General features: G+C 43.8%; 1 protein-coding gene across 4 annotated transcripts in view; it reads right to left on the bottom strand.

The window, feature by feature from the left end:
• WDR59 (WD repeat domain 59) overlaps positions 1-21,718 on the bottom strand; it is a 103,790-nt gene that overhangs the window by 66,359 nt on the left and 15,713 nt on the right. For 3 of the 4 annotated variants that reach the window (XM_038538330.1, XM_038538327.1, XM_038538328.1), the window contains exons 2-5: positions 11,458-11,507; positions 7,024-7,159; positions 2,615-2,700; positions 1,438-1,518 (exon numbers count right to left, since the gene is read on the bottom strand). In XM_038538330.1, the coding sequence (XP_038394258.1) occupies positions 1,438-1,518; positions 2,615-2,700; positions 7,024-7,159; positions 11,458-11,507 (353 nt within the window). The remainder of the gene's footprint in view (positions 1-1,437; positions 1,519-2,614; positions 2,701-7,023; positions 7,160-11,457; positions 11,508-21,718) is intronic. The other variant, XM_038538329.1, reaches the window with a different exon arrangement.

Below are 21,718 nucleotides of genomic sequence, written 5' to 3'. Positions count from 1 at the left end.
GTGGCTCAGCGGTTTAGCGCCATCTTTGGTCCAGGGCGTGATCCTAGAGACCGGGGATCAGGTCTCGTTTCGGGTTCCCTGCAGGGAGCCTGCTTCTCCCTCTGCCTGTGTCTCTGCCTCTCTCTCTGTTTCTCATGAATAAATAAATAAAATCTTAAAAAAAAAAACAAAAAAAACCCACTCCTGGATACAATGGGAGACTCTCAGAGAAAGACTCCTGGGCTCCCTATGAAGCCAAAGGGCAACATCTCCACCAAAGAGTCATGTGACAGAACCAGGTGTCACCCCAGAGTTAGGAGGGCCAGGACCAAATGCAGTTCAGACTTACAATCTAGAAAGCCTGAAAAGGAATCACCTGTTCAGTGTCTCCCAGTCCTTAAATTATGAAAACAATTATTTCATGTACACAAAGAATACTCTCACCTTGCCCCGTAGCTCCCTGGAATTTTGTTTATCTAAGAGCATCTCCCTTCCACCTCCCCCGGATTTTGTGCCCCTTCCCCACTCTGCACTGCCCTCAGACTCATCACCATGGAGGCTCTAGCCTGAGCGGGATGCAGGGGAGTCAGCCACGGATCCCTTGCCCTGGTCTGTCCCCTCAGTGTAAATCATCACAGAGCCACCGCTGTCTGCTGAGGGAACGGAGGTGCCACTTGGGGAACTCTACGGACTATACCCTCTTGTTAGTGACCTCAAATTGTGATGGCAAAGGGAACTTCACTCTACAAAGGGGGAAGGGAACAGACTTTTATTAAGAACTTAGCGACATGACTGGCCCTGGGCTGAGTGCTCCACTTTTCACTTCACGAACAGTGACCCTGAGCAGGGGCACTCTCTCACTGGCACTAACAGTTCGGGGATAGAAGCCTCACAAAGAGGAAAGCAGACATGTCTCAAAGCACTGCTTGCTATAGCAGATGTGTGTCTGTACCCATCAAAACCCCCCACTTCAGTCAAACTTTCGTCTGACTTCCAAATGCCAGCACCTGTGTTTCTTTGCCAAAGAGATTTTCCTGCTTGCTGAAGCCTATTGTGCAAACCTCTGTGACAGGCCTGAGGTGCTGGGCAGTGAGGTCCCAGGGGGCAGCCTTCAACCAATGACAGTGGATGGTATGCCCACTTCCTGAGCCCTTGAAGGCAGGACACCTCTGAGGAAGGAGTTATGTGCCAGCACCTAGCAATCCCTGGTAGGAGTAAACACCACCTGTTCACAGTGGTACCCAGGTGAATAACACACCCTCCACCTATATAGCCTTCCCAGTCCTGTCTCTCTTCTGTATCCCCCACCAGCGTTTCTGTCACCTCCTAAACTATGGACTTGCAATGTAGCCTCATCTCAGGATCTGCATCCAGGGGAAATCTAAGATGCCAGACCTCTAAAACAAAGGTCCCAGCTGGTCCCATAACTTGGTGGTTTGGCCTTTGAATTGTTCTTACTTGATATCCCAAATGTAAATGTAGGTGTCCACAGAGCTGGTAACCAGGAGATCCGGCTCAAACACTGCCCAGTCCAAGTCGCTGGGAACATGAGAAATAAACAGAACGACGAAGAGAAAAATTGAGTCCAAATTCCAAAGCATCAGCAGATTTAGTTTCTATTGGCTTCAGAGAGTCATCATTAATGGGCCTCTGTAACATGTCTTAGGGTGGCAATCTCCAAACTTCTTTGGGAATGAACAGGACTTAACTGAGCTACAAAAAAACCTTTCAGGTCCTTCCCCCTATTATCCCCAGCTATTCTATCACTCGCTCCCCCCACAAAAATGGAGGATTTCAACTTCAAACACACACACACACACACACACACAGAGAACAAAAACACAAAGTAATTTTTGACTTCTCATTCTCTAAATCAGATTCAACCACAGGTACCTTGAGTAAAACCAACATCTCTTAAAGCTAAGAGTGCTACAGTAGTGTGCTAAGTACTAGGGCTCTGGAAATCCATACATCTCTTAAAGCATCTCTGAGGTCTCCCCTGCTAGAATGGCAGTTCCTACGCAGTTAACACAGGCCGGGGTCTGGCCTTTCCCAGCACTTCCTGGGTCAACCTCCCCCATCCCTCACTCCCCGCTTGCTACTTCCCAGGACAAGCCTTCTCATCCAGAAATAGTGACCCAAGGATAGGGTGGTTTGAGAAACACTCCTGAGGCCAGGGCCACAGGCAAGAGGTGATCACAGGGCCAGATGACAGTCTGATGTAGGAGCTCTGTGCGGCACCCCACAGCTGCTGGAGAAAAGAGAAGAGGGCTGCATCCTGGTGTCTGTACTTCTGGGCACTGCCCACCGCGAGCAGAACGATTCTTCTGGCAGAACCGTGTCTCCCTGTCCCATGGCAAAAATCAACTCTAATCCTTCACTTCAGACTGGGCTGTATCTCTCTGAGTATCACCTGGGATTGAGGTTAGCGGTTACACAAATACTGTTCCTAAATACTAGTTGATCTCCACTGTGAGAGCCATCACAACCGTGAATGCTAAGGACCCAACAGCCACCTGTGACCAACGCAACACAGAAGGTCAAGCCATGGAAGGAGGATGGTGCCTTCATTTCTATTCTCAAGGGATTATGACAAAGTGAGACAAGCCAGGGGCTATGGGGAGCTAGTGCCTACCTGATTACACGAGTGTGGCCTTGTAAGGTTGTACCAACTTCCCCGCTGCCATCTTTCCACTTGTAAAGGTCAACCCGCTGGTTACTCTGGAAAGAAACAAGGGGAAAAAAAAGGCAGCCAATAACACATCAGGACCTACGCTGTCACCACATTCTGCCTAGGGCTGAGAAGAGAAGAGGAGGCCTTGCAGAAGCCGCCTTGCACGGTAAAGAGCCTACAAACTCACTGACTTACAAAGCTGTCGGAAACAAGTACAATTAACACTTGAGCCCACTTTAGCTCAGTACACAGGACTCTACAGGGCAGTGCTATCTTCAAAGTGAGCCCACCCTGAACAGTTACAGCTGAGCCCATGGGTGATGGGTTATAGAGATGTCCCCTGGCTGCTAGGGGACCACCTCCCAACTCTGAAGGTCACACACCCATCTCTCCAGCTGCTGTCACACTAAATGTTTTTAGCTCACCCTTCCCACATATCAAATCCCTGGAGTCTTTCCATCATGCCTTAAAAATACAAATGCATGAGAAAGAAAACAGAACCAAAACCAAAGGGGTGTCCATCCTAGAAGGCAAAATTATACAAGATTCCTTGAAATCCACCTATAATGAATTTCTTAAAGAGTTAAATAAAAAGACATAGGAAAAACTGGCCAGAAGAAACCACGCTACAATAGGGAAAGGAGGAAAGAAAAAGCTATATTTCACTAAAAGAAACAACAAGCCAGCAAAATATTTAAATATCAAGAGCTTATGAAATACACCAAAAGTGAATAAAGATTTTAATAATCTGATTACTAATAGGCAATCTATTTAATATATTTCTGAACTGATATATAGGTACAGATACATTAGTATCTATATATTACCAGACTGACTTTCATTTTAGCTCAGAGACAGACCTATGTACAGTGTTCTGAGGTTTTTATCCAGAAATATCAGTTTCCAATTCTAAATTCCTGGTCAAAGAGTTAGGATACAAAACAGCTTCCAATGGGAACAGGAATGAAAAGGAAAGTCCCCTCATCTTATAATATCCCCTGCCGTTTCCAGTATTTGCCAATCTACATACTAGGAATCCTAAGAGCCCTGCCCTCTGCTCTTTTCACACTATACTGCATACTGGATGTCATCACCAATGTGTAACGTGTTACAGCCACGTTACTGAGGCTCAGAGAGTTGGGAGAGCACTAAAGATAAAATAGTGAGTGTCAAAGCTAGGACTTGACCTCAGATGTCCCTAACTCCAAAACTTGCTCTGTCTCCTGAAAAAGGTTGCCTTCGAACTAAGAGCAATAAAAGAAAAAAAAATCAATAAATTGAACTTCATCAAAATCAAAACTTCTATGTATCAGAGAACATTATCAATAAAGAGATAATCTATAGAATCAGAAACATATTTGAAAATCATATTTCTGGGGCACCTGGATGGCTCAGTGGGTTAAGTGGATGACTCTTGATTTCAGTTCAGGTCATGATCTTGGGGTCATGAGCTCTAGCACTGCAGCAGGCTCTATGCTCAGCAGAGTCTGCTTGTCCCTCGCCTGGCTCTTTCTCTCTCTTTATCTAAAATACATAAATAAAACCTTTGAAAAAAATCCTATCTCTGCTATGAGTCTAGTGTCAAGAATATATAAAGAAATCTGGCAACTCAGCAGCAAAAAGACATACAACCCAATTCCAAAATGAGCAAAAGACTGGAATACACATTTCTCCAAAAAAGATCTACAAGTGGCCAACAGGCACATGAAAAGATGCTGAACATCATTAGTCATTAGGGAAATGCAAATCAAAACCATAGTGAGATACCACTCTATACCCATAGGATGGCTGTAATTTAAAAATCAAAGGGGAAAAAATGAGAAAACAATTTTCTTGAGGAGAAACTGGAACCCTCATACATTGCTGGTAGGACAATAAAACAATTCAGCTACTGTGCAAAACAGTCTGACAGTTCCTCCAAAAGTGAAACACAGACTTACCATATGACCCTGCAATTCCACTCCTAAGTATACACCCAAAAGAACTGAAAACAAGTACTCAAAAAAGTCCATGTACACACATATGTATTCATTTTAGCCATATTCACAGCAGCCTGCCCAAATGTCTGCCAGTGAATGAACAGTTAAAATGTGTTACAGGGCAGCCCGGGTGGCTCAGTGGTTTAGCGCCTGCCTTCAGCCCAGGGCCTGATCCTGAGGTCCCGGGATCGAGTCCCACGTCTGGCTCCCTACATGGAGCCTGCTTCTCCCTCTGCCTGTGTCTCTGCCTCTCTCTATCTCTCTCTCATGAATGAATGAATGAATGAATGAATGAATAAATAAATAAATAACAAAATGTGTTACAGCCACACAATGGAATAGTATTCAGCTGTAAAAGGAGTAAAGCACTGATACATGCTACAACATAAAGAAGACAGAGAAAATAGGCACAAATCGTATGGTTCCATTTATATGAAATATCCAGAACAGATCAATCCACAGAGACAGAACACAGACTAGTGGTTGAGGGGGGCTGTGGGGATGGGGAAGAGACAGAAACTGCTTAGTGGTAAGGGGTTTTACTTTGGAGTGATGGAAATGTTTGGGAAGCAGAGAGGCACGTGGTTGTATAACATTGTGAATGTAGTAAATGACATTAAATTGTCCACTTTAAAATGACTCACAAAAATTGGAAAAAAAAAAAGAAAGAAAAGAAATTGTCCAAAAAAAAAAAAGTAAGAAAAGCTATCTCACCACTCATAAACAAATGCAGTGTTAATCCACTCGAGCCAAGTACTGACTGGTCAGCCTACATCGGTGGTTTCCAATCAGGGACTATTTTGTTTCCCAGGGGCATTTAACAATATCTAGAGACATCTTCAGTTGTCATGATGATGGGGAGGGCAAAGAGGCTACTGGGACTTAGTAGACAAGGGCCAGGAATGCTGCTTTATCTCTTACAATGCACAGGGCAGCCCCCACCACAAAGAATCGTCTGGCCTGAGATGTCACTAGTGCCGAGGCTGAGGAATCCTGGACCAAATGATCAGCGGCTGGGATGCCTGAGTGGCTCAGCAGTAGAACGTCTGCCTGCGGCTCAGAGCATGATCCTGGAGTCCCAGGATCGAGCGTCATATCGAGCTCCTTGCATGGAGCCTGCTTCTCCTGTCCCTGCCTCCTTTTCTCTGCCTCTCTCTGTGTCTCTCATGAATAAGTAAATAAAATCTTAAAATATAAAAAAATTTTAAAAGCCAAACAAACAAACAGAAAAAACAAATGATCAGGGGCTGAGGGTGAAGGGATTAAAGGTCCTCTAGGCATAAGCCAACAGAAAGAGCATTCTTCCTAACACATGGGAAAGGGATCAGGAATGGGAAAGCAGTAGACTGGCCCTGCCCTCTCCTTCAGAACAGTTCCCTAAACCAGTTCCACCTCAGACGTCTAAGGTGAGAGTCAGACAGTCAGATTCTATTTTGGAAATGACGGGGAAGAGCAGCTTTTTGTTCCTTCTAAAGCTGACAACGTTGCTCTTCTTTCCTTCTCCTCAGATGCTTTCCTCTCACAGACTGTCATTTCTGATAAGAACAGACCCAGAAAGCATCGCGAATGGTTGCATCTCCTGGATGATAAGAAGGGTTCCTTTTAAATACTGTCCTCCTGGCCCAGTGCAAAAGGAGCCAAACGTTTAGATCTCTAATTGTTCTAGAAGAACAGAATGCTGATAAAGAATCTGGTGAAACATATGAGATGATCTAGCCCAGATCCTTTTTTAGACATGAATCCCTTGGAAAACCTAATTATTCACATCTAAACAGGCACATAAGGGACGCCTGCCTTCAGCTCAGGTCGTGATCCCCGGATCCAGGATTGAATCCCGCATCAGGCTCACTGTGAGGAGCCTGCTTCTCCCTCTGCCTATGTCTCTGCCTCTCTCTCTTCTGTGTCTCTCATGAATAAATAAATATTTTTTTAAAATAAATAAACAAACAAACAAGCACATAAAATCTCAGGAAGTTAGCTGATCTAATAAATCCCAATCAAGACAGAATCCTTTCCTCTGAGTGGATGGGTACGTGGAGACTCCTGATCCCTCTGAAAGCAATGAAGGTCAGAGTCACTGGACAGTTATCTACCTGCCAGGTTGTATCGCACACACAAAATGGAGGTATCTACTCATTCCTCTCTCAAAGTCTCAGAAACGTAAGAACTGACACCATGGATGCCAACAATTCTGCTCACATCTAGAAACACACGTGTGGATGTGTACATATATGTCTGTAATTTGCTTCAATCTTCCTTTGAGAATCATCCACATTTCTTTTCTGCCTAAGAAATGAGGTTTACATTTTCTAGTCTACATAGAACATAGATCTAACCAGCTCCAGCTCACACTTTTAAAAGCCTTTTACTGTACTCCTAAAATGAGCTCACCGAAGCTGCAAAATAGTGTGCGAAGCTGTCATGAGGATTCCACTGCACAGCTCCAATGTCCCATTTGCTCTGGCGAGAGATCTTTCGGTGACCTTCGAAAGGGGCATCTAGATTAACGATGTATAAGAATCGGCGGCTGGGAAAACAACACCAATATTATAATGATATAACAGCATTAGCATTAATACAGAAAAGTACACTTGGAACTACATCTGGTTTGTAAACATGCTCAAAAAAATCCCAGATGTGTATGACATTTATCAACTCTGAAAGGCATACGAGTGACAAGAGGAAGTCAAGGTGATTGTTAAGCAAGCGGAAGCCACGTCCCTGTGAGAGCCTGTCACTAGAGATGGCCTTTCCCACTGGATCCTTGGAAGTCTGACATCTACCCACTGGATTCAGCTCCAAGTCTGTCTGTCTTTTCCCATCAATTGCCCAGCTAGGGTTGGTCCCTATTGCCACACTACTCCCATGGCGCAGTATGCATCTGACTGTAGCATTTATCTCTGTAGTAAAACTACTGATGGGAAGGCTTCAGTCCTGAACAGACTGAGCGAAGTGTGGATCGTGTCTCCAATCTCTCCTCACTAGGCACAGTCCTTTGCATTCAATAAATGTGTGTTACACACATCACTCACCCCTTAGCCCATTATCCTAGAGAAAATCTCAAACTCCCTTGCAACTAGACTACCTGCTGTAAGCAATTAAGTCTATCAAGAAGGAAATAATAACCAGTAAAATAATAATGAAAATGACATATTAAGCACTGATAATGTTCAAGGTGCCAATCAATATAAAGGCTCTGAAAACAGGGTCCTATGTTCACCTATTTTCCCTTTAAGTGAAAAATCCTTGGTGTGTCAATCAACATCTCAGTAGCCATTAGCTGTCGTTAGAGAACACTCCAAGCCCCTCGGTATCAATGAGGATGGGTGGGCTCAATGATAAAGAAAAAGATTAATCTCTCTGCTCAGAAGAGATAAGAAATGCACATTAAAATGGCACATGGAACTCTAGCAGAAACCCCACAAGAGAGGGTTGGGGGGAAGCAGGGAAACACAGGCAAGACACAAATTCACAAAACTTCTGGAACTTCTCGTGCAGAACAAAGATCTAGAATCTCTGACCTCCTCTGAAGGCATCACCTGTTCCTGCAGCAAGAACAATGGCATCTTCCCGTTAGTATCAACAACAGAGAAAGGTTATAGAGCTATAGACAGCTACAGAGAGAGGGTGTGTGATCATCAGGGGAGGTCAGAGGCATTACAGAGTGAACATAGAGCCACAGAAAGTGAGCACTTCAGGATAAACATGCCTGATTGAACATACATTCCCTCCTGAAGACCCACTGAAGTAAGTAAAAATGTAAGACAGAAACTCACAAAGGCAAAAAAAGAGAGGAAGTGAAGAGTGCATGAACAAATGGTAACGGATGGAAAGAATGCAAACACCTGAATGCCCACAGAGGGGAAAAGAATGAGAGGCAAGCTGATTCACCCTGTGGAACCCACCCCAGCCCAGGAGCTGGAGGCTTCAGCCTACGGGCAAGGGGAACAGAGAAGGCTAGAGAGCCAAAAGCAGAACAGAACAAGACAGGCTTGAAAGAGCACCAAGGAAGGCAGTTCATGCACACCCCACAGAGTTGAGTGACCACTTCTCCATCACCTGGCGGGAGGGGGGCGATGTGCTTTAGAGAAACTACTTGAGAAGAGCCCCAGGCCTGGTACAAGAGGCACAGCAGCATGTGAGTATGAGGAGCTGTGCTCAAAACAGGGCCCGAGGTGGAGTGTGAGACCATCAGGCCTCTTCCCTACTCAGCATGCACAACACTGACCTTTCCTCTTCAGACAACTAGTGACAAGAGGATTCTTCTCAGGGGAAAATGACCAGCCCAAGAAAAAAAAAGAAAGGTAAACAAGTTAACAACACAGAACCTGGGAGATAACAACATCTGGATGCCCTCCCAAAAAAAGAGATCCCACCTGACCTCTCTCTGGCAAAACCCACAATCGCACATGTAAACTGATCACTCTTTGATAGTCATGGGGAGCCAGTGAGTACCAGTCACTAGAGGAAACATGAGAGACAGGCAACAACATGATCGAGAGAAAAAAGAACAAAGAGGTAATACAGAGAAAAGAAACCTACAGTAACCATTGTCAGGTTACAGAAGACAAGGTAAAGGACAGAGAACAGGAGAGAGCTCCTGGAAATGAAAAGCATAACTGAAATAAAGAAATCTGATAGAACAGTGAGAAGTTAAAGCTGAGGGCAACTCCCAGAATGCAAAACAAGAAGGACCAACAGAGAATCCCCACAGGATATCCAACACTGACTAAGAGAACATGGCATAGAGGGGGGAATGACGAAAGACACAGGGCAGGAAGATTTCTCCAAGCTGGAAGACACGGGCTTCCAGACTGAAAGGGCCTTCCAACAGCGCTAAAAACTCCTCTGAATCTTAACCTGAATAGGGATTACACGGGCATATATTCTTGTAAATTTGCTCATGCTGTTCACTTAAGTACAGACTTCATATATTTTCAAGTTCAATGTAAGAAAATGAAATGGAGTACCTTCAAGATCATGTTGAGAAATCAAATGGATAATCTACGTATCTAAGAACACAGCCAAGCAGGAATGTTTGCCTGATTTCCAGTGAAGTGATCCCCATTCCCACCTCAGATGCTACAAATGACAATATCCACATCAGTGAATGCAGAAAAGTCTAACATTTGAGACAAAGTTATTCCTTAGCAACTGAGTATTTCATGGGTTGTTAATATGGCTACATGATGCCAAGTACATGTTATGTCTCTATTTGTTTAGATAAAAAAAATGATGTAAAAAAAAAGGAGGGGGGTCCTCCAAGTGCCCAGCACAATGAATGAAAAAAAGACATACACCAAAGCAATCACAGTAAAAAACTTCACACACCTGGATGTAAAAGTAACACTAGAGATAAAGATAGCATTTTAAAGCTTCCAAAGACAAAAAATAGGTCACATACAAAGTCCAGAATCAGATTGGTATAGGACCTCTTAAAATTAGTCTAAGAACCCCAAATACGGATTCAACCCAGCAATTATTATATGACCATATTAGAAGGAGAGGGGAAGGTCATGTAAGGGACTCATAAAGGAAAGTAAAAGTGCTAGATCCTCATCTGTTTTAAGAAGTCAATTTGTTACATCTATGATGGATGATTCAAGATACCAAATATATATATACTATTTGGAAAAACAGAGGCAACCTCAAAGAAACAGTTAAAAGAGTCTCAATGAGTTGCTTCTAGTGAGTGGAATCAGGCGAGGGGGAAAGGTGAGGTAGGATTCTGCAGTCTGACAATATAATCCTTGTAACGCTATACTGACTTTTTCAACTATATATAGACCCGCACACTTTAAACGGGTCTGTGAATTGTATCTCAATAAAGCTGTTTTTTTTTTTTTTAACTGAATGCAGAGGACAGTAAAGAGACATTATCAATTGTTACTTACCTATGCATCCAGAGTGACATAAGAAAATGGTATCGGTAACAATCTCGGGGGAAGGTGGGCCAACAGAAGGAGAAAAACTTACTTCTCAATATATAGCCTTTTGAATTATTTAAATGTTTGCTATGTTTTTTAAGGTAAATTATTATTTCAAAATAAAATAATGAAATAGAAAATAATTCCTTAATTTATAAATGAGTTCTGGGGCGCCTAGCTGGCTGTCAGTAGAGCATTTGACTCTTGATCTTGGGGTTGTGAGTTCAAGCCCCTTGGGTGTAGAGATTATTAAAAATAAAATCTTTAAAAAGAATTTTTAAGTAAATTCATAAACAACTAGGTTAATGAAAATATAGCAAATTTAGAGAGGTAGTGAATATGAAAAGAGAGGGGTGCCTCTGACCATTAAGTGACATCACACTGGTACTGGAGTGATTTAGCAAATGGCACCTAGTTGCCAGAATCTTAAAGATGCTTGGCCAGAAAACACTACAGAAATTATGTAGTTCAATTTCTTCATAATGAAATCAAATTCCTTCATGAGAAAACCAAAGTCCAGGGAGACTGACTGGATAAATGTCCTGGGACTCATAATTCATGGCATTGCCAAACTAGAACCCAGATGCCCTCGATCCTGATAACTACCTGTGTGATACCATGCCACAGAGCATCCCTCTATAGAATTCATGCCATACACAATACCAAAGTACCAGTCACTAAAATTTCAAAGGAATTATATTGCTTACATGTTAGGGCACAGACAAAAATAAACTGCAAAGAATCCCTCTAAATACCCTCAAAGTCATTAGGATTGTAGAACTAAACTCTATGACCACAATGCTTAAAGAGAAAGAGTATTTTCCAACTTCCCAGAAATCTCTTCATTTGTAATTTGTTCCCAGAAACCGCAGCAGAGAAACAGTGCAAGCTCACTTACCCGGAAAGCACGGCATGCTGCCCCAGACAGTCCACAGACATTGCAGTTGCCTATGAGAGAGAACATATATTCAGTTCTGCCAGCAAGGCCAGCTCAGGTTGAGGAAGACAGGCAGATAGTCACCTCTGGGTCTCCATCCCATGGCCCGGGTAAGTCCCCAGCTGGTAGGTATTTACAATGGAAGCTTTACCGGCCTTCTAATCCTCATCCATATCTCACACTCCCCTTCCACAATAGGGCAGTTGTTATCTGTTCCCTGACACCAGGATTACACACAAGCAAGCTGGTATATTCTAAATTGAAAAGACATAATCTTAGGACCCTTAGGGTATCTAACTAGCTGAGAGCTAACAGAGCTACTGAGAGCCGCTTCCAAGCAAACCCTAACATGGGACATCACACACACAAACACATACATATCATTCCACTCCACCCCACCTGCACACCTTTCCAAAGGGCATGGACCCCTTCTCCAAGCAAGGAAAGTGGTGATATTCAACCACCACCCATGCTGAATCCATGGTCATAGTCTTGTTATAGAGATGATCATCTCCCGTTTAATCTGAGATTTCTAGCACATTCTAATGATTTCCATTTCCCAGGTCTCTCAGTTCCTAGAGAGCACCATCTTTTCAGGATCCAATGTCCAAATGCCTAAAGACCAGAATGAATCAAATGAATCTGCACTCAGGCTGAAGCATGAGGCTGACTTTCATCATGGCAGTTACAGCCCTAAATTCTCTTATATGGACAAGTCCAAATCCTGCTGTGCTGTCAGGACATTATTGCTCACTCTCACACACCCTCAAGAAATAAGTCACAGGTACTATATGGGGGACAAAAAGCCAGAGCACTCTGACTGGACTATAGAAAGCGATTGTCATGCATCCTCCATCCCACTAGAGTTGTGAGCGGAGAAGAGCCCAGCTGGAAAGGGAGGCAGTGACAGCAGATGCGATTTCCACACTCTTCTGAACAACTTATACATAAACGTATGAAAGAAGGCAAGATGGTACCTCCAATTAGAAGTACTACAATCCTCATGGGCAACCCCGGTGGCTCAGCGGTTTAGCGCTGCCTTCAGCAGGGCGTGATCCTGGAGACCCAGGATCGAGTCCCACATCGGGCTCCCTGCATGGAGCCTGCTTCTCCCACTGCCTGTGTCTCTGCCTCTCTCTCTGCATCTGTCTGTGTCTCTCATGGATAAATAAATAAATTTAAAAAAAAAATAGAAGTACTACAATCTTACTAAAGGGCATGTGTAGGCAGAACCCGAAGGTGGTCCCAGCACTCTCAGCCATTGGTACACACACACACACACACACACACACACATACACACACACACATACACACACACTCACACTCTCTCTCCCTGTTGTTCAAACAGTAATCTAGATGCTGCTTTGAAGGGTTTTAGCAGATGTGATTAAGGTCCCAAGTCAGGTGACCTTAAGATAGAGACCTGAAACAACCCAAGGGCCATCAGCAGGTGAATGGATAAACAAAACGTGGTATACACACACACAACGGCCTACACACTAGGATATGGATGAACCTTGAAAATGTTATGCTAAATGAAACAAGTCAGGCACAAAAGAACAAATACTGCATGATTCCACTTACATGAGGTACTGAAAATAGGTAAATTCATAAAACCAGAAAGAAGAATACAGGTGGCTGAGGGGGCAGGGAGTGGGGAATAAGGAGTTACCAATTAATAAGCACGGAGTTTCTGTTTGAGATGATGAAAAGTTCTTGATGGTTGTGGGGAGACAGAGAAATATGATCCCATCAGCCCTTTAAATCTTGAGGTCAGGGATCCCGGGGGGGGGGGGGGGGGGGGGCAGTGGTTTGGCGCCTGCCTTTGGCCCAGGATCCTGGAGACCCGGGATCGAATCCCACGTCGGGCTCCCGGTGCATGGAGCCTGCTTCTCCCTCTGCCTACGTCTCTGCCTCTCTCTCTCACTCTCTCTCTCTCTCTCTCTGTGTGACTATCATAAATAAATAAATAATTAATTAATTAATTAAAACAATTTAAAAAAATAAATCTTGAGGTCATAGAGAAGGGCAGTCAGAGATACTAAGGGTGAGGCCTTTAATGTGAGAAAGGTTGTTGCTGGCTATGGAGAAGGTGAAACCACATGGCAGGGCCCTAAAAGTGGCCTCTAGGAGCCAACAGTGACTGACCCCTAAATAATAATCAGCAAGAAAACAGGGACCTTGGGGTGCCTGGGTGGCTCAGTCAGTTGGACGTCTCTTGATTTCAGCTCAGGTCATGATCTCAGGATTGTTGGATCCATGGGATCCCTGTGGGATCCATGCTGAGCGTGCCTCTGCCCCTACCCCCCAACCCTTGCTCTCAGGTGCACTCTCTCCTTCCCTCCCTTTCTCTCTCTCAAATAAACAAATAAAATAAATCCTTAAAAAAAAAAAAAAGAAAAAGGAAAGGGATGGGGCACTTCTCTAGCTCAGCCGAAACCACCTGTAACTCTTGATCTTGGGGTTGTTAAGTTTGAGCCCCATGCTGTATGTAGAGATCACTAAAAAAATTAATAAATAAAATTTTTAAATAATAAAAGACATCAAGCCTATTTTAAATAAACAAACTAAAAAAAAAAAAAAGAGAGAGAGAGAGACACCTGGCTCTGGTTCAATTGGTAGAGCATGTGACTCTTGATCTCTGGGTCATGAGTTTGAGCCCCATGTTGGGAGTACAGCTTGCTTCAAAAATGAAAGGAAGGAAAGAAGAAAGAAGGGAGTCAGAGGGAAGGGGGGAGGGGGGAGAAGGGGAAGGAAGGAAGGAAGGAAGGAAGGAAGGAAGGAAGGAAGGAAGGAAGGAAGGGGAAGGGAATAGAATAGAAGAGAAAAAAGAAGAAAAGAAAAGAAAAGAAAAGAAAAGAAAAGAAAAGAAAAGAAAAGAAAAGAAAAGAAAAGAAAAGAAAACAGGGATGCACCTCAGTATTATAACCCCCAGGAACTGAATTCTGCCAACAACCTGAATGAGCCTCTAGCAGATTCTTCCTTAGGCAACTGAGCTTCCAGATGAGAACCCAGCCAACTGACACCTGGATTTCAGCTTAGGAGACTCTAAACAGAGAAATGAGCCATGCGGCACCTGGACTTCTGACCTACCAAACTGTGAGCAAATAAATGGGTATTGTTTCAAGCCACTAAGTTGGTATGATAACAAAGAGTGACCTGGTGATAATGGTAATAAAAGTCATGCCCTTTGGCTCAAAAATTCCACCCCCAGAATCCATCCAAAACACAGAAAAACTTCTATACACTGAGATGCTTATTTCATGTTCTCTACAAGTAAACTGTGCATATTTACACAACAATATTCTCAAAGCGTTTAAAAATGACATGGAGGGATCCCTGGGTGGCGCAGCGGTTTGGCGCCTGCCTTTGGCCCAGGGCACGATCCTGGAGACCCGGGATCGAGTCCCACATCGGGCTCCCGGTGCACTGAGCCTGCTTCTCCCTCTGCCTGTGTCTCTGCCTCTCTCACTCTCTGTTTGACTACCATAAATAAATAAAAATTTTAAAAAATAAAATAAAATAAAAAATAAAAATGACATGGAAAAACACAAGAGCCAGAATTGCAAATAGAGTATCATAACTCACCATATCACCTTATAAGAGGAAGTATTTTTTTTAAGATTTATTTATTTATTCATTCATGAGAGACACAGACTGAGAGAGAGGCAGAGACACAGGCAGAGGGAGAAACAGGCTCCTCGCAGGGAGCCCAATGTGGGACTCGATCCTGGATCCTGGGATCATGACCTGAGCCAAAGGCAGGTGCTCAATCGCTGAGCCACCCAGGCGTCCCTCAGAGGAAGTTTTTTTTTTTTTTAAATACACACAAAAGCACACCTAACTAATGTGTCCCTCCTCTTACCCCAGAAAAAAGGAGCCAACATCATAGTGGTAGCACATTAAGGAGCATTGTGCCAGGCTGACTCAAAGGAGGAATAGAGCGGCGCCGGGGTGGCTCAGTGGTTGAGGGTCTGCCTTTTGCTCAGGGCATGATCCTGCAGTCCCGGTATCGAGTCCCACATCGGGCTCCCTGCATGGAGCCTGCTTCTCCCTCTGCCTGTTATCTCTGCGCCTCTCTCTCTCTCTCTCTGTCTCTGTCTCTCATGAATAAATAAATAAAATATTTTAAAAAGGGGGGGGGGGATAGAGAGAGGGAAAGCAGAGGAAGAGAACGACACCTAACCAGAGTGAATGTGGGTGCTCTGCAGGAGACAGGAGTCCCCTGGGAGGCCTCCGTATCTCAGGGCACCAGGCAGGGAGTGGCAGGAGATTCTAAGTCTGGGTGTCAGGGGGTTAAGAGCCACGGGAGCCACATGATCCCACTGTAAGATTGGGAGCTAGCCCAGTGATGGCTGTGAGAGAATTTCCCAGCAGCCAGCAGGAAGGGGCTTGGGCCAGACTAAAGACAGCTTAAAGGAATAAAGGAAAGTGGTATTTTATACCATGCTATGAACTGAAACTTAAATCAGCTACTTAATCAAAAACAAAACAAAACAAAACAAAAAAAAACACTGAAGACAGTATACCAGAATGTTTATTTATTTTTTTAATGTATTCATTCATGAGAGACACAGAGAGGCAGAGACACAGGCAGAGGGAGAAGCAGGCTCCTCAAGGCAGCCTGATGTGGGACTCTGGGACCAGGACCCCAGCCAGAGTCAGATGCCCAACCACTGAGACACCCAGGCATCTGGTATATCAGAATTTTTTTTTTCTTTTCCAACTTTTCTTTTTTTTTATTGGAGTTCAATTTGTCAACATATAGCATATCACCCAGTGCTCATCCCCCTCAGTGCCCGTCACCCAGTCACCCCAAACCCCCGCCCACCTCCCTTTCTACTACCCCTTGTTTGTTTCCCAGAGTTAGGAGTCTTTCATGCTCTGTCACCCTTTCTGATATTTTCACTCATTTTCTCTCCTTTCCCCTTTATTCCCTTTCATTATTTTTTAAATTCCCCAAATGAATGAGACCATATAATGTTTGTCCTTCTCCAATTGACTTATTTCACTCAGCATAATACCCTCCAGTTCCATCGACGTCAAAGCAAATGGTGGGTATTTGTTGTTTCTAATGGCTGAGTAATATTCCATTGTATACATAGACCACAGCTTCTCTATCCATTCATCTTTCGATGGACACTGAGGCTCCTTCCACAGTTTGGCTATTGTGGACATTGTTGCTATAAACACTGGGGTGCAGGTGTCCCAGCGTTTCACTGCATCTGTGTCTTTGGGGGTAAATCCCCAGCAGTGCAATTGTTGGGTCATAGGGCAGTTCTGTTTTTAACTCTTTGAGGAACCTCCACACGGTTTTCCAGAGTGGCTGTTCCTACCAGCAGTGCAAGAGGGTTTGCCTTTCTCCACATCCTCTCCAACATTTTTTATTTCCTGTCTTGTTAATTTTCCCCATTGTCACTGGTGTGAGGTGGTATCTCATTATGGTTTTCATATTTCCATGATGGCAAGTGATGCGGACATTTTCTCATGTGCTTGTTGGCCATGTCTATGTCTTCCTCTGAAATTCCTGTTCCTGTCTTTTGCCCATTTCATGATTGGATTGTTTGTTTCTTTGCTGTTGAGTTTAATAAGTTCTTTATAGATCTTGGATACTAGCCCTTTATCTGATAGGTCATTTGCAAATATCTTCTCCCATTCTGTAGGTTGTCTTTTAGTTTTGTTGACTGTTTTTGTTTTTGTTTGTTTGTTTGTTTTGTTTTGTTTTTGCTGTGCAGAAGCTTTTTATCTTAATTAAGTCCCAATAATTCATTTTTGCTTTTGTTTCCCTTGCCTTCATGGATGTATCTTGCAAGAAGTTGCTGTGGCCAAGTTCAAAAAGGGTGTTGCCGTGTTCTCCTCTAGGATTTTGATGGATTCTTGTCTCACATTTAGATCATTCATCCATTTTGAGTTTATCTTTGTGTATGGTGTAAGAGAATGGTCTAGTTTCATTCTTCTGCGTGTGGCTGTCCAATTTTCCCAGGACCATTTATTGAAGAGACTGTCTTTTTTCTAGTGGATAGTCTTTCCTGCTTTGTCGAATATTAATTGACCATACAGTTTGACAAAATACAGCATCCATTCCTGATCAAAACTCTTCAGAGTGTAGGGATAGAGGGAACATTCCTTAGCATCTTAAAAGCCATCTACAAAAAGCCCACAGCAAATATCATTCTCAATGGGGAAACACTGGGAGCCTTTCCCCTAAGATCAGGAACAAGACAGGGATGTCCACTCTCATCACTGCTATTCAACATAGTGCTAGAAGTCCTAGCCTTGGCAATCAGTCAACAAAAAGAAATAAAAGGCATTCAAATTGGCAAAGAAGAAGTCAAACTCTCCCTCTTTGCAGATGACATGATACTGTACATAGAAAACCCAAAAGACTTCACCTCAAGATTGCTACAACTCATACAGGAATTAGGCAGTGTGGCAGGATACAAAATCAATGCCCAGAAATCAGTGGCATTTCTATACACTAACAATGAGACTGAAAAAAGAGAAATTAAGGAATCAATCCCATTTACAATTGCACCCAAAAGCATAAGATACCTAGGAATAAACCTAACCAAAGAGGTAAAGGATCTATACCCTAAAAAATACAGAACACTTCTGAAAGAAATTGAGGAAGACACAAGGAGATGGAAAAATATTCCATGCTCATGGATTGGAAGAATTAATATTGTGAAAATGTCAATGCTACCCAGGGCAAGGTACAAATTTAATGCAATTCCTATCAAAAAGGTACAAATTTAATGCAATTCCTATCAAAATACCATGGGCTTTCTTCAGAGAGTTGGAACAAATCATCTTAAGATTTGTGTGGAATCAGAAAAGACCCCGAATAGCCAGGGGAATATTAAAAAAGAAAACCAGAGCTGGGGGCATCACAATGCTGGATTTCAGGTTGTACTACAAAGCTGTGGTCATCAAGACAATGTGGTACTGGCACAAAAACAGACATATAGATCAATGGAACAGAAGAGAAAATCCAGAAATGGCCCCTCAACTCTATCAGAATGTTTAGATGGTAGTTGTTCCTATGGGGTTTTTGTTTTATTCATCTACATGAACCTACATTTTTTATATTATTTACATATTCACATGATTTTATAATAAAAAATTCTATTTTTCTTTTTTTAAGATTTTATTTAATAGAGGAAATGAGTGAAAGAGAGAGTGAGAGAGAGCGCGCGCACAGGCAGGGGAACAGCAGAGGGAGAAGGACAAGCAGGATCCTCACTGAGCAGGGAGCCCGATGTGGAGCTCAATTCTAGGACCTGAGCCAAAGGCAGATGCTTCACTGACTGAGCCACTCAGGTGTGCCTAAAAATACTATTTAAAAAGATTTTTTTATTTAATCATGAGACCAGAGAGAGAGACAGAGACAGAGGCAGACACAGGCAGAGGGAGAGGCAGGCTCCATGCAGGAAGCCTGACGCGGGACATGATCCTGGGTATCCAGGATCACGCCCTGGGCTGAAGGCAGCACTAAACCGCTGAGCCACCCGGGCTGCGCCCAAAATACTACTTTTCAAAGGCATGCCAAGCCCCTTTTGTTTCCACACCTTTCATCCTGGCCTCCGCCGTCCATACCCGCGGCCTGGCCGACAGCAATGCCCTCCAAATAGGGCATCTTTCTCCCCTCCTCCCATTTTTTTTTTTTAAGATTTTATTTGTTCATGAGAGACACAGAGAGAGAGGCAGAAACACAGGCAGAGGGAACAGCAGGCTCCATGCAAGAAGCCCAACGTGGGACTCAATCCCGCAACGCCTGGATCATGCCCTGAGCGGAAGGCAGTCAACCACTGAGCCACCCCGGGGTCCCTCCCCTCTCTCTTTTCTGTTCCACCCCATACGAAATTTCTAAAAGTAGAGTTCTGATGACATCAATTCATTGCTCTAAAACTTCCTTGGTTTTCCACTGAATATGGTGAAATAGGCACTCCTCAGCTGTAGACCCTTCCAAATTTAGATGCTGATGGAACTTTTCAGGCTGACCTTCCCTCTCTACCTGCCCAGGCCACACCCATTCAAAGCACTCACCATTCTCAAAAGTCAGCAAAGCCAATTCTGAAGAGGTGCTTAAGCTCCTCCTTCCGCTGGAAACTCCTTGTCTCCTATTCTGCGGTTGAAATTCAACTCAACCTTTAGATGCTAAGACACACCCTCCTCTAAGAAACTAACCCATAGTTGGCCATGGGGATTCCACATTCTCTCAAAGCACCATCCCTCTGTCACAAGGCCTGCTGTCACTTGCTTTGTGGCAGTTGTAACTGTATACATTTATCTTCTCCCACTAGCTGGGGGCCCCGCCACTGGGCAAGGTCTATCCTATTGCTCCCAGAGCACCCAATGAGGTGCTTTGTACATACAGGTACTCTGCGAACGTGTGCTGTTTGGAAGACACATCAGAACCACAGCAAAATCTGGGTCCCTCCAGCCCATTATGTGCCAAGGTGTTCTTTGACACCTCAAAGAATTTTTCCAGTAGTTTCCCTTGATGATTTATCATCCATGCATTTACCTACATCTCTAAAGTTCCTTCATTTCTTTAATACCTTCTAGAATAATAAACATCAGTAGTTTGCTAACTGCTGCGTGAAACCTTCAACTAGAATAGAGAAAGCCAAGAAACAAAATGTGTGCACTTTATACATACTTTATAATGTAAAATTCCAATCATACCTTCTTCCAACCTTTGTTTTTAGATACTGAAAAGTCCTCTCTGGCCTGCAGGAAAACAAACTTACTGTTCAGAACTGCTCCCTGTCAAGAGCAGTATCTTTAAAAGGAGAATAGGGGCACCTAGGTGCCCCTTAAGCGATCTTTATGTCATGCTAAGGGTGTTGTCCTTAATCCCGCGGGCTTTGGGAGCCACTAAAAGAGCATAAGTGAGCAAGCAGCAGGACCTGCCTTGGGTCCAGCAGCAGTCCTGAGAAGCAAGGCTGGTGGGTACACAGGTGTCTCTGTCCAGGTAAGGACTGACACGGGCCTAAGCCAAAGCAGAAATAGGAGAAATGGATTGATTAGGAACAGACTAGGAAAGGATGTCGAAAGTTAAGAGGGGGCCCAGGAGAAGGTCATGTCAATGTTTTAAGGAGAGAGGGATCATTAGTTCTGATACTGCCATTTGTGTATAGAGGCTTACACAGTCTCATGGAGTTGATAATTTTTTTATTAGCCATCAGCCTGTCTTTTCCAAATTATTAGTTACATACTTTCCAGACCAACAAGAATCAAGCACCACTGTTAATGCAATGGTAGTCTTATTTTATAAAGGTCATGTAACTCCTGAAGTGTGTCACAAAAGCCACCATCCTACAGTTGGAGAAACAGGGCTATTAAGAACTTTATTCTTGGGGATCCCTGGGTGGCTCAGCGATTTAGCGCTGCTTTCGGCCCAGGGTGTGATCCTGGAGTCCTGGGATCAAGTCCCGCGTCAGGCTCCCTGCATGGACCCTGCTTCTCCCGTTGCCTGTGTCTCTGTTTGCCTCTCTCTCTCTCTCTCTCTTTCTCTCTCAGTCTCTCATGAATAAATAAATAAAATCTTTAAAAATATATATTTTAAAAAAAGAACTTTATTCTCAGGGCACCTGAGTGGCTCAGCGGTTGAGTGTCTGCCTTTGGCTTCAGGTTGTGATCCCAGGGTCCTAGGATTGAGTCCCACTTCAGGCTCCCCACAGGGAGCCTGCTTCTCCTTCTGCCTATGTCTCTGCCTCACTTTGTGTCTCTCATGAATAAATAAATAAAATATTTTAAAAAGTCATTTAAGACCTCATTGGGGACAGCCCCGGTGGTGCAGTGGTTTAGCGCCGCCTGCTGCCCGGGGTGTGATACTGGAGACCAGAATCGAGTCCCGCGTTGGGCTCCCTGCATGAAGCCTGCTTCTCCCTCTGCCTGTGTCTCTGCCTCTTCTCTCTCTCTCTCTCTCTGTGTCTCTATGAATAAATAATAAATAAATAAATAAATAAATAAATAATCTTAAAAAAACAAAAAAAAGAGGGCAGCCCGGGTTGCTCAGCGGTTTAGCACCGCCTTCAGCCCTGGGCCTGATCTTGGAGACCCAGGATCGAGTCCCACGTCAGGCTCCTTGCATGAAGCCTGCTTCTCCCTCTGCCTGTGTCTCTGCCTCTCTCTCTCTCTATCTCTCATGAATAAATAAAATCTTTTAGGGATCCCTGGGTGGCGCAGTGGTTTGGCGCCTGCCTTTGGCCCAG

Source organism: Canis lupus, chromosome 5, assembly GCF_011100685.1.
Source record: "Canis lupus familiaris isolate Mischka breed German Shepherd chromosome 5, alternate assembly UU_Cfam_GSD_1.0, whole genome shotgun sequence".
NCBI lineage: Eukaryota > Metazoa > Chordata > Mammalia > Carnivora > Canidae > Canis > Canis lupus.
The sequence above is the reverse complement of the archived record's forward strand: the minus strand, read 5'-3'. Positions and strand labels throughout refer to the sequence as shown.